We start from the raw sequence: 12,449 nt of genomic DNA on the forward strand, positions 1-12,449 counted from the left end.
CATGAAAGGTTGTGGAGTGTCCTTCTCTGGAAACATTCAGAACCTTCCTGGACACATTCCTGTGTGATCTGCTCTGGGTGAACCTGCTTTAGCAGGTGGGTTGGACTAGATGATCTCCAGGGGTCCGTTCCAACCTCAGCCGTCCTGTGATTCTGTGATACTTTTCTTTAGTACTTTTTCCTGTTTTTCATCTGCTGTTACATTTATTAGCAGTATAGATATTACTCAGCAGTATTTTAGTTTCCAGTGACTTACCTAAGAAGAAATGGAAGTCCCTAAGCAAGCATGCAGGGCCGAACACCTTGGCTCATCTGAATTCCTGTGGTTTGATGCAGCCTTGTATCTTGTGTTCTGTTTTTGTGCCTGTTGGCTAACAGGCGAATTGCTGGCCTCGGCTTTGTTCAAGGTCTTTCATACGTTGTTTTTTCCCTCCACTTATGAAGGAATGCTTGCAGCATTGGGAACTGGAGGTTATTGTTTGCATGCCAACAGCCTCTTTTCCAGGATTACTGGAGCTGTGGGTTGCAGTGACAAGAACTCTCCCTGCAGAGGGAGAGCAGCTCTCAGTTGCAGCCAGGACGGGCTGTTACTGAGTTCTGCGTGTGAAATGCCAGTGTGATGAAAGTTGGTGCTCCCTTGGCTTATGGCTCCACAGCAGGATCCAGTTCCTGCTGAGACCTAAACACTAGTCTATTCAAAAAATAACAGCTAGTAGTCTTGTTTATGAGGCCGTTTGAGAACTAAAGTGCTGCTTGCAAAGCATTTGGTCAACTGAAAAGTGTATAAGGTTTTTCTGAACAACAGGGTTTACTAAGAGAAAGAAGTGCAACCAGTAGAAGGGTAAGTAGTGCAACAGTCTGAACCTTCCTCTTTTAATGTGGATTATTACAGAAGAAAATGGTACTTATTTTGAAGTTTCTACTGATTCTGGGTCACATACTTTCCCTGGATCACCGCAGCTACAAACAAAAGTGAAAGGCTTTGAAAATATGTTCCCATACTTCACCTGAGTATGTGTAGATGTAGAATTAATGTTTAGATACTTGTGGCATTCTTTGATAAAAGGACTGCCAGGTTGGAAAACCCTGTCTACTGCCCCTTCTCCCCTGCAGTCAAAACTTGGCTTTCAGTAGTGATTGAGTAGCTCTAGTGCTAAAACTTACATTTTCTAAAAGTTTCAAGGATTTCCTTAGTGGTGACTTAATTTTTTTCTGTTATCTCCTACTTAGAAACTTAATGCTTATTATTCCTGAATTTCAGGGAATGAAAAGACTCTGAAATACTGTGACTTGACTGTTGAGTGGTGACAGCATGTAGCATCTCAGTATGGTTTTGTACTATACTAATTTGAAGAGACCCTTTGGCCATAAATTGGTTTCAAACAAGGCAACTTTGAACAATGCTTAGGAACCAGCTAGAGACTCAAAACCAGCATTCTGAATCTTTATTTTGCAAATCGTACTTCTTTATTTCAAACAGTAGGAAATCAGGCACATAGAAACATGGCTGCGAAACCCGTGCTGCACTACATCAACGAACGAGGCCGAATGGAACCGATACGGTGGTTACTGGCAGCAGCGGGGGTTGAGGTTTGTCCTTCTCTTTTATTCTGGGAGTGTGTGACAAATACATATTTTCACTGTTCCATATAAAAACCATGAGTGACTGGAAGTTTCAAGCTCTGTATTTACGGCATTGCTGACCAAGCCAACAATGACCACCCGCTTACCCTAAGCAGGAGGGCTTAGGGTTCCCATTTCACTTCCAAGCATCATGTGTCAAGCCTACTGGTAGCACCATAAATGCCTCTCCCCTATAGCTAGTGAGAGGAAAAAATTATAGCCGCAGAAGAAGAAATTCTGATCACAACGGTCCAGGACTTTTAACTCTGAAGGCCTCCAGTTAAATCCCAGTGTTCAAAATAGCAAAAAATTATGATGCCTATTAACATGTAGCTGATCCCTGAAGTTATTGAATATCATTAAAAAACCCAGTAATTGTTTTTCCCTCTTCCAATTTCTGATATTAAATGGCAGAGGGAGTGATTTTAGAGCTGTGAGTTTTTGTCGTGGTGATGGGCACTGTGCAGAAAGCCACATGGGGCACATCATCTGTTCGCTTTGTCTGTCCTTCTTCCAACTTGTGGCCAAGGACCTATAACACAGTCTTGCTTGCAATGTGAATTTACTTATCCCCTCCTCTGCCTGCACCATCTCTTGCCAGCACTGACAACAGAAGCGGCGTGGTCCTCCTTTGCTCGGCAGACAGAGTTTTGTGCTTTTCAGTCATCTCAGCTTTAGAGAAATCTTACCTGCACAAAAATACGAATCACATGGGAGAGGGAAGAAGAGACAATGTGACAAAGGCAAAAGAAATCTTTAAAGATATTGCTTCACCCAAACACATCTCTGTGTTCTCACTGTGTCTTTAAAGCAGAAGCCATTGATAAAACAGGAAAGATGCAGTGACCACACAACTTTTCTTTTGTATTTCCTGCAGTTTGACGAATGTTTTGTGAAAACAAAGGATGACCTGACGAAGTTAAGAAAGGGTGAGTTTCCTTCACTTGTTGATATTTTTTAATAACAATAAGTCCAGGCGATTGACTCTCCTGTGTTTCAGGTTGTGACCTTGCCTCCTATCCTGTGACAATACAGGTTTTTGTCATCAGGTCATCCTGAAATTCATTTGTGTTTTAGGTTGCCTACAAAGCTTCTGTGTTACAACCTGTATGAAGCCAGAGTTCCACATATCTGAGGTTAACCTGTACCTCTGATGCATTCCTGTTTCCCACGGCAGCTTCTCACTTTGCTGTCTTTAGCTTCCATCCTGTGCAGATGACACTCACATTATGAAGGGAAGTGGAGAGCGAGGTACCGATCTCTTCTCCCTGGTATCCAGTGACAGGACGCGTGGGGAAGTTTCAGAGGTGCACCTGGGGAGGTATAAACTGGCCATTAGGCAGCATTTCTTCAGCAAGAGGGTGGTCAAAGAGTGTAAGAGGCTTTCTAGAGAGGTGCTTGATACTCCAAGACTGTCACTGTTTAAAAGGCATTTGGACAATGCTCTTAAAAACATGCTTTAACTTTTGGCCAGCCCTGGATTGCTCAGGCAGTTGAACTAGATGATTGTTGTAGGTGCCTTCCAGCTGAAATTATTCTGTTTACTCCAAAGGAAATTACATGTCTGTGTTGTTCTGGTCCACTTGGCTTTTCAAAGATGCCTGAGCCAGGGTTGGCATTTGCAGTCCTGCTCTCCTTTAGGAGAAATGACTGGATCCCCCTGCCAGCTTTCAGAGAGTTTTTGGAGACACAAGCCTAAATGAAAAAGGGCCCTTAATAGCAAGCAATTTCTCTGCATGCTTGGCATACACTGGAAAAACTTCTTTAGTTTGAGGGTGCCAGAGCACTGACTGGAACAGGCTGCCCAGAGAGGTTGTGGAGTCTCCTTCTCTGGAGACGTTCCAGACCTGCCTGGACACATGCCTGTGCAATCTGCTCTGGGTGAACCTGCTTGAGCAGGTGGGTTGGACTAGGTGATCTACAGAGGTCCCTTCCAACCCCAACCATTCTGTGATTCTGTGATACAAAGATGGATGTAGCTGATCAGTTGAGTCAAGAGATAGGATTCCATAAAGAGAATACTCTGGCTTGCTTCTCTGATCCATTCCTGAGGGTATTTTGTCTTCTTCCTTGCCAGAATAAGGCTTCTGTAGACCAGTAAGGGATTTATATGGCTCCAGTCTCACCCCAAGTGATATTTGGCTCTTGTCAAATACCAATATTTCCTGCTTCACGCCTGTACAGATGTATGTCATTGTATAAAGTTAAGACAGTAGTCACAAATATATTATATGCATTTATATTGTCATCATATGTTTTCCAGCCTTAAAGAGTACAGATTTCCATAATAGCAAAGCATGACAGAAAACAGGTCATTATAGGTGAGATCCTTCAGTTCTTCTCATTTGTATTAACCTCCACGAAAATCTGAGTTAGGGCTGTGCGGTGCAGGACTTGTCTTTGTCACTGTCCGACTGCTAAAAGTGCTCCACTTGGCTGCTTCCTCAGATTTGAAAAAACTTTTAAGTTATTAACATATCCCTAAAAGGTGGTTCTTGGTTTCATGGTAAGCATTTTCCATCCATGCTATGGGAATGAGGAAGGTTGCCACCAAAATGGTTATCAAGCCCTGGAACAGGCTGCCCAGGGAAGTGGTTGAGTCACCAGCCCTGGGGTTATTTGGAAGACATGTAGATGTGGTGCTTAGGGACATGATTTAGTGGTGGCTTTGGCACTGCTAGGTTAATGGTTGGACCCTATGATCTGAAGGGTCTTTTCCAACCTAAATGACTCTGTTTCTAAATATAAAATAGCATGTGTGGTTACTTTGCCACACACCCACTAATGGTTCTCATTCAGAGACTGAATGTCTCCTTGTCTTGTCCCCTTTTCCCTAGATGGATTCCTGCTGTTTCAGCAAGTGCCCATGGTGGAGATCGATGGGATGAAGATGGTGCAGACCAGAGCCATCCTCAACTACATAGCAGGAAAGTACAACCTCTACGGGAAGGACCTGAAGGAGAGAGCCCTGTACGGTAGCAATACCACCTTTGTTTGTTAGGCTACAGTCCATCCTACCTCTCTGTGTAACACAGGAATATCCCAGCTCGCAGTGGGATTCAGGGTGACAGAGCAGTTTTTCACGTGGCACGTGCTGACTGTGGCTGCAGGTGATGTTCCAACAGCACCTCGATTAGATAGGCAGGATGGAGCAAGGGAGTTCACGAAGGCCCAAGGTCAACACAGTCATCAGATGAAAGCAGTTGGGAGCGCAGAGGGCAGACTGTTTCGCTGGCACAGCTTTGCGCTTTTCCTGCAGTTGTCAGCAGCAGGGATTTTCACCACATCAAGTTCAGAGAAATGTCTTTGATGGAAACAAAAAGCTTCTCTCTAATCACGGTATCACAGTATGTTTGGGATTGGGAGGGACCTCAAAAGATCATCTAGTCCAATCCCCCTGCTGGAGCAGGAATGCCTACGTGAGGTCGCACAGGAATGTGTCCAGGCGGGCTTTGAATGTCTCCAGGGAAGGAGACTCCACAACCTCCCTGGGTAGCCTGTTCCAGTGCTCTGTTACCCTCACTGAGAAGAAGTTCTTTCTCAAATTTAAGTGGAACCTCTTGTGTTCCAGCTTGATCCCATTGCCCCTTGTCCTATCATTGTTTGCCACTGAGAAGAGCCTGACTCCATCCTCGTGGCACTCACCCTTTATATATTTATAAACATTAATAAGGTCACCCCTCAGTCTCCTCTTCTCCAAACTAAAGAGCCCCAGCTCCCTCAGCCTTTCTTCATAAGGGAGATGTTCCACTCCCTTAATCATCTTTGTTGCCCTACGCTGGACCCTCTCCAGCAGTTCCCTGTCCTTCTTGAACTGAGGGGCCCAGAACTGGACACAATATTCCAGATGGGGTCTCACCAGGGCAGAGTAGAGGGGAAGGAGGACCTCTCTCGATCTACTGACCACCCCCCTTGTAATACACCCCAGGATGCCATTGGCCTTCCTGGCCACAAGGGCACAGTGCTGGCTCATGGTCATCCTGTTGTCCACCAGGACCCCCAGGTCCCTTTCCCCTACACTGCTCTCTAATAGGTCATTCCCCAACCTATACTGGAACTTGGGATTGTTCCTGCCGAGATGCAGGACTCTACACTTTCCCTTGTTAAATTCCATCAGGTTATCCACCACCCAACTCTCCAGCCTGTCCAGGTCCCGCTGGATGGCAGCACAGCCTTCTGGCGTGTCAGCCACTCCTCCCAGCTTAGTGTCATCAGCAAACTTGCCGATAGTACACTCAATTCCCTCGTCTAAATCATTAATGAATATATTGAATAATATTGGCCCCAGTACTGACCCCTGAGGCACTCCACTAGATACTGGCCTCCAACTGGACTCTGCACCATTGACCACCACTCTCTGGCTTCTCTCTTTAAGCCAGTTTGCAACCCACCTCACTACTCTATTGTCTAGACCACACCTCCTCAATTTTGCTGTGAGGATGCTGTGAGGGACTGTGTCAAAGGCTTTACTGAAGTCAAGGTAGACCACATCCACCGCTCTGCCATCATCCATCCACCTTGTTACATTCTCATAGAAGGCTATGAGGTTGGTCAAGCATGACTTACCCTTGGTAAAGCCATGCTGACTGCCCCTAATGACCCTCTTATTCCTGATGTGCCTTGAGATGACACCAAGGATAAGCTGTTCCATTACTTTCCCAGGGACAGAGGTGAGGCTGACCGGTCTATAATTACCCGGGTCCTCCTTCTTGCCCTTTTTAAAGACTGGAGTGACATTTGCTTTCCTCCAATCCTCCGGCACCTCTGCCATTTCCCAAGACTTGGCAAAAATGATGGATAGCGGTCTAGCAATGACCTCAGCCAGCTCCCTCAGCACCCGCGGGTGCATCCCATCTGGACCCATGGATTTATGGATGTCCAGACTACTTAATTGTTCCCTAACCCAGTCCTCATCGACTAAAGCAAACTCCTCCATTAACCTGGCTTCATCCGGGGTCTCAGGGGTACAGGGTTCCCCAGGACAGCCTCCAGCGGAATAGACAGAGACAAAGGCGGCATTCAGCAATTCTGCCTTCTCTGTGTCTTCTGCCACCAGGGCACCCACCTCATTCATCAGTGGGCCCACATTGCCTCTGGTATTAGTTTTATCTGCTATGTATTTGAAAAAGTTCTTCTTGCTGTCCTTGACCCCTCTCGCCAGCTGTAATTCTAAGGAGGCCTTGGCTACCCTAGCTGCCTTCCTGCATCCTCTAACAGCAGCCTTATATTCCTCCCAAGTGGCCAGTCCCTGCTTCCATGACCTGTAAACTCGCCTCTTCTGCTTGAGCATACCCAACAGATCCCTATTCAACCACGCAGGCCTTCTGGCTCCCTTCCTCAACTTCCTACGTGTGGGGATGCTCTGATCCTGAGCATGGAAGAAGCAATCTCTGAATGCAATCCAACTCTCTTGGGCCCCTTTTCCTTCAAGCAGTCTTGCCCATGGGATTTCCCCCAGCAATTGCTTGAAAAGGCCGAAATTAGCCCTGCCAAAGTCCAGGGTTGCAATTCTACTTGCTATTCTGTTCCTGCCACACCAGGAATCAGAATTAGAATTATTAACTGGTGATTAAAGGACAGGACTCTGAAGGCACGTGCTTTGACTTGAAGTATTTTTAAATGCCTCAAGTTAATTAGCAGAGCTTAATATATTTTAGGATCTTTTTAGGAACTATATAGACCCGCTGTGTAACTTACCGTGTCCGATTGCACTTTTAACACAAGTTTGGAGGACACACATGCCAATTTTGTACTCCAGTTCAATAAACCCACTTAATACAGAGAAATATCGCATGTAGTGAAAAATGGACGTGGTGCAGTCCTCTAGTTTTTGGTGAGGCACTTTGCACTTGTCTTTTGTCAGACTCTCCCTTTTCCCCCCGAAGCTACTGCAGTCGGGGGGAACTGCTCCAAGCTGTGTGTGCTGGATAGAAGAGGTGGAGAGTTTCGAACATCTCAGTGGGTTTCTTGCTGGTAGATGTCGTGCTGTTCAGACCTACTGTGTTTGACTTGACCAGCTGAATATCTTCATTTCAGAATTGATACGTACGTGGAAGGATTATTGGATCTGAATGAGTTAATCATGGACTATGATTACCTATCAGCAGATCAAAAGAAGCAACAATTAGCTCCTATTCTGGACAAGGCCACAAACAGATACTTCCCAGTCTTTGAGAAGGTAGGTGACAAAGCACCTTAATTAATATTGTTTTCCTGAAACTCCGTCCTGGATCTACACACTTTCATTGAGTAAAACGGAAAAAAAATTGCCACCCTAAAATATAAACGCTGTGTTTTTTGTGGGACTGGGACAGGGATGGAGACAGCACACTACAGAGAGGGGACACAGCACTACAAATGATGATTGCACTACTGGGAGAGATGCAGAGCTGCAAAACCCAGGAAACACTGAGCCCGTAAACGCCCATATTTCAGTCTGGATGTTGCTTCAGGCAAAAGACACTACGGCATCAGCTTTTACATAAAGTTTGCTCCTAGTGTGCAGAACTCCCTGTGCCATACATGCTGTGTAGTGTATGACAGCTTCTTCTGTAATAAAATGAAGAATGCGTTAGCTGGGTGTTAAGACCATGAGGCACAAGTTACATGAGGAGAGCTCTCAAGGCAGTATTCCCAAAACCTCAGAAGAAACAGGTTAGAAGTCATGGAGCTGCCCATAATTTGAAAGAATCCAAGATACTCTTACTGTGCCATGTGCTGAACTTAAGCCTGATGTAAATTTCGTAGGCGTTTGAAAAGATGGTTTTATCCCATAAAGCTTAGCTTTCAACACAGCAGCGTTGATTCCATGAGCTACAGAACTGAGGGCAAGAGAGATATAACTGAGCTGCCAGAAAGTGCAAAAGAGAAAGGACTGATAAATTATGCAAGGATGACAGTGTGGTCAGATCATTCCTTTGCACTACAGATGTTCTTACTGCAGTTTCTTCTTTCAAGGGTAACTCCATGGCGTTTACGACCTTGCTTTGAAGAAAAATAAAAAAGTCACATCTGCTTCTGGTTCTCTGTTTTTAGGTTTTGAAAGACCATGGACGAGACTTCCTTGTTGGCGACCGGTTTAGCAGGGCAGATGTGCACTTACTTGAAACCCTTTTAATGGCAGAAGAATACAAGCCCGATATCCTTGCCTCGTTTCCTCTCTTGCAGGTAACGGAATGGACAGTTTTAACGGACAGTGAATCAAAGCAGGACCACTGATTTAAACTGGCTGAGAAATATGGGGGAGTGGGAGGGTGGGGAAAGAAATGGAAGACAAAACCAAACATCCAAAGTACTTTTAGTTGGCCCCAAATACTGACGGTTATTGCTACTCGCTATCACTGTAGCCACAAAAGTGTAAGAGGGTGAAGCATGTAGATTCTTTTGCAGCATCAGTGTTATTTTTAGAGCATGGATAACATTTAAATGTCTGACAGTTACCGTAGTTCTTAAGCACAGTGCTGTTCTGTTTTGTTCTGTAGAGTTTCAAAGCAAGAATAAGCAATATCCCCACAATAAAGAAATTCCTGCAGCCTGGCAGCCAGAGGAAGTCACAACCACGACAAGAAGATGTACAAGAAATCCTGAAAATTTTCGACTGAGCAGCAACCTAAGCCCACAGAAACTCGATTTCATTTGTCTTTGTGTTCGCTGAAGCGAGTTTTTGATCTCTCCTTCCTTAGCTACAGCACTGCTTTTAGCCTACCGCAAACATTTCCAATGTAAATCTGCAGGAGCGTGCCAGCAAATGAAATAGTTCACTGAATTAAGGGGTACACTGGGCAACAAAAATGTCTTCAATTACTTGATAGAATACCTGAAATAAAGTCTTACTATTGACAAGGAAGACCAGCTTGTTTCGTGACTTCTTGCTGCTGCTTACACACCGAAGGGTTCTCTGGTTCTGTCTTCCTGGCATTCCCAAGAGCTGCCAGAAAATGAAGAGAGCTTATAAGTTGCATGTGAGTTGTACATTATAATCACTTATATCAAGCTCTACTACTGAGCGGATAGCAAGACAGCTGAACACAGAAATATGTGTATTATTTAAGACCAAATGAACCAACTATGTAAATGCAAGAGCCAGTACACTAAAACCAACTAATGGTCTAGTAGTGACAGTTTTAGGCTGGGCAAACTCAGGGCACTAAAACTCTTGCTAATGCCAACAGTTTCTTTATAAGCAATATCATGAAGCTAGAACCAGTTTTAGCATCAAGAAAGGAAAAAACACAATGTTTTTCTGCAGCAGCACTATGGGACATAATGTGTGGGCTGCGCTTTTCAAGTGTGTTGAACACAGGTAGTGCCAGTTTAGAAAAATGGCAACAAATGGGACCTTTGTTTTAAACAATATGAAACACCGCAGCTGTACATCAGCTCTGCAGCACTGGGCATATCCCAGCAGGTCTCACTAGGCACATCTGAGTCTCCGTTTGTGGGAGATTTGAGGGATTTTCTTGAGGTTGTTGTGTGGATGTGTTTCTATTAGATGGAGATTTATTTCTGAACTAGCCAGGCCCAAAAGGAATTTCAAGGCCAGCTCGAAAGCTGCGTGATCAGGAAATAACTGCATACATAAGGAGGCTTGTTTCTGTAATAAATGACTTTGCTTGAATTCATATTGGATTGTGTGGAGTCCATGATTTTTTGCCCTCGCAAGTGGTGATTCCAATGTGATCCATAACGAGAATTTACGGAAAGGGGACGACCGCTGCGGGGAGCGAGCCCCAGCTGGAACGGCTCGGCTGGACCGTGACCGAGACGCAGTCTGCGGGCTGCGTGACTCCTGATTGATTGCTACAGAAGCGACAGAGGAGGGATAAAGGATCCGGTATCGTTGCAACAGACACCGCAAGAGGTGAGCAGCTGGGGGCGAGAGTAGGTGGGGCAGAACATTTTTAAAGAAGAAGAAGAAATACTGTGGCTCCTCTCGCATATTCTCTCTTAGAGAGGGGTGAAGTATGAGGAGAGTAACCTCAAAAGACTATCAATTTGGTGCAGAGGCAATGGGTTTCCTGCCAGTCTGTTAGGAGCTTTTCCAATAGAGACTTGGGAAAAAGTGGGAACTGTGTTGTTGAAGGCAGTCAGTTGCAGTGAAAAAGATATTCTCGGCCTTGTAACCGCCTGGAACTGATAATTACTCCAGTGAAGCAATTAAAACCTGAAAAGACTGTTATGAGCATTAGTGACTCAAAACTTAAACTTGAACTTTGGGACGACACAGGGCAGAAATTATGGGATAAAGTCAGCAATGGAGATAAAGAAGGTAAATCATTAGCAACTACATGGAAGCTTATAATTACCACCTTAAAAGATCTTAAGGCTGAGCGGTCTGCTGCTGCCGGAAGTTTTGCAGCGTTGCAGCCTGATAAGCATCCTGAAAGTCGCTGTGAAGTTTACCCAGTTCGTGTCTTTGATACCCTCCCTACTCCATCCCCTGCTGTGCCTTTGGCACCCCCGATGGTTCAGCAGTCCGGGGCAGGGGGAGGAAAAATGCCGAGCGGGTGGCCTCCTGTACCATTGCCCAACCCTGGTGAGAACAGCAGGTCCAGAGGATTGGAGTCAGACAACTTGCCCAAAGAACCTGTGAAAGCTGAGAATGCTAAAGTCGTAAACAAGTGTACTATCAGTCCTTTTACCAATTTGTATCTGCCTTTACCGCCTTTTAACCTTCCAGCTTCCACGAGAGAGCAGGAGTCACTGGATAAGAACCGAACAACAGAACTGTGTGACAGATTAGATCAGCTGATAGCGAGTGAATCCAGCAGTCGGCAATGCGGTCACGATGATCGTGACAGGAAAGGGGCTGCTCCTGGGGACTCAGGTTATATGAATAATTATGATGCTAGAAAGTATTGGCGAGACTGTGCACTGTTCCAAATCCCCCTGTTACCAACGATTCTCCAGCACTGTTCAAGTCCGCGTTATCTGAGGATGAGGGTCTGTAGCTTTTTTTTTATTATTTTTAAAGTTAAATGGAAAACGAGTATGTGTACGTGTTGCCCCGAGATCAGATAAAAACCATGAAAGACTCAAGCAAAATTAGACCTATGCAATGTAACAGCTATAGATCATTTAGGACGGAATGATGGGGACTCATTGAAAGGGGTGGGTATCCCCCAACTCTTGGAACACACACTAATTGGCACACCACAATTACAGGCGCTATTAGTTTCTGAAATCCTGAGGCAGTCAACAGATCTTGCATATTAAGCTATGATAAAGGTGCCTGAAACCAACAAAGCAGCCAAATCATTTACAACTATTAATCAGGGTCCCAACGAGAATTACATGCAATTTATTGACCATCTTCAAGTGGCCATCAATAAGTTAAGGAAGCACTGGTGTTGAAATTAGCAGTAGAGAATGCTAATGTTTGCTATCAACGTGTTATCTGGGAGTTTTACAGTACATATTACATGCTTCTGTGTATTGCCTCTCTGAAAATCAAGCAGCTTGTCAGGAATGTGAGTTAATTGTTTCACTGGTTGTTGTTAAAATTGTTTCTTTGTGGTATAAGTACACCGTAAAAAACCTTCTCCCCACTTTTTCCACTCGTCCTGCAAGCAGCCCTGTGCTTTCCCCCCTCCCTCCCTCTTCTCATGGTTTTTACTTACGAGATGGGGTTAGGAATGACTGTTTTCAGTCGTGTTGGCAATCAATTTAGCAGGGCAGATGTGCAATTACTTGAAACCCTTTTAATTGCAGAAGAATACAAGCCCGATATCCTTGCCCAGTTTCCTCTCTTGCAGGTAACGGAATGGACAGTTTCAATGGACAGTGAATCCAAGCAGGACCACTGATTTAAACTGGCTGAGAAATATG

At 44.9% G+C, this 12,449-nt stretch overlaps 1 protein-coding gene across 1 annotated transcript; it reads left to right on the forward strand.

Moving 5' to 3' along the window:
- The first annotated feature begins 1,479 nt into the window (after nt 1–1,479).
- On the forward strand, nt 1,480–9,468 carry LOC136099276 (glutathione S-transferase-like). Its single transcript, XM_071806997.1, has 6 exons — nt 1,480–1,589; nt 2,500–2,551; nt 4,460–4,592; nt 7,659–7,800; nt 8,658–8,789; nt 9,104–9,468. The coding sequence occupies exons 1-6, from the start codon at nt 1,503–1,505 to the stop codon at nt 9,221–9,223; spliced, it is 666 nt and encodes a 221-aa protein (XP_071663098.1). The 5' UTR covers nt 1,480–1,502; the 3' UTR covers nt 9,224–9,468.
- Nucleotides 9,469–12,449: the final 2,981 nt, after the last annotated feature.

Source organism: Patagioenas fasciata, chromosome 3 (genome assembly GCF_037038585.1).
Source record: "Patagioenas fasciata isolate bPatFas1 chromosome 3, bPatFas1.hap1, whole genome shotgun sequence".
Classification (NCBI taxonomy): Eukaryota; Metazoa; Chordata; class Aves; order Columbiformes; family Columbidae; genus Patagioenas; species Patagioenas fasciata.

Coding starts and splice junctions, on each gene's coding strand:
- LOC136099276 (XM_071806997.1), top strand. CDS start 1,503: ATGGCTGCGAAACCCGTGCTGCACTACATCAACGAACGAGGCCGAATG. Junction 4,593..7,658: donor GACCTGAAGGAGAGAGCCCT/GTACGGTAGCAA, acceptor TCTTCATTTCAG/AATTGATACGTACGTGGAAG. Junction 7,801..8,657: donor ACTTCCCAGTCTTTGAGAAG/GTAGGTGACAAA, acceptor CTCTGTTTTTAG/GTTTTGAAAGACCATGGACG.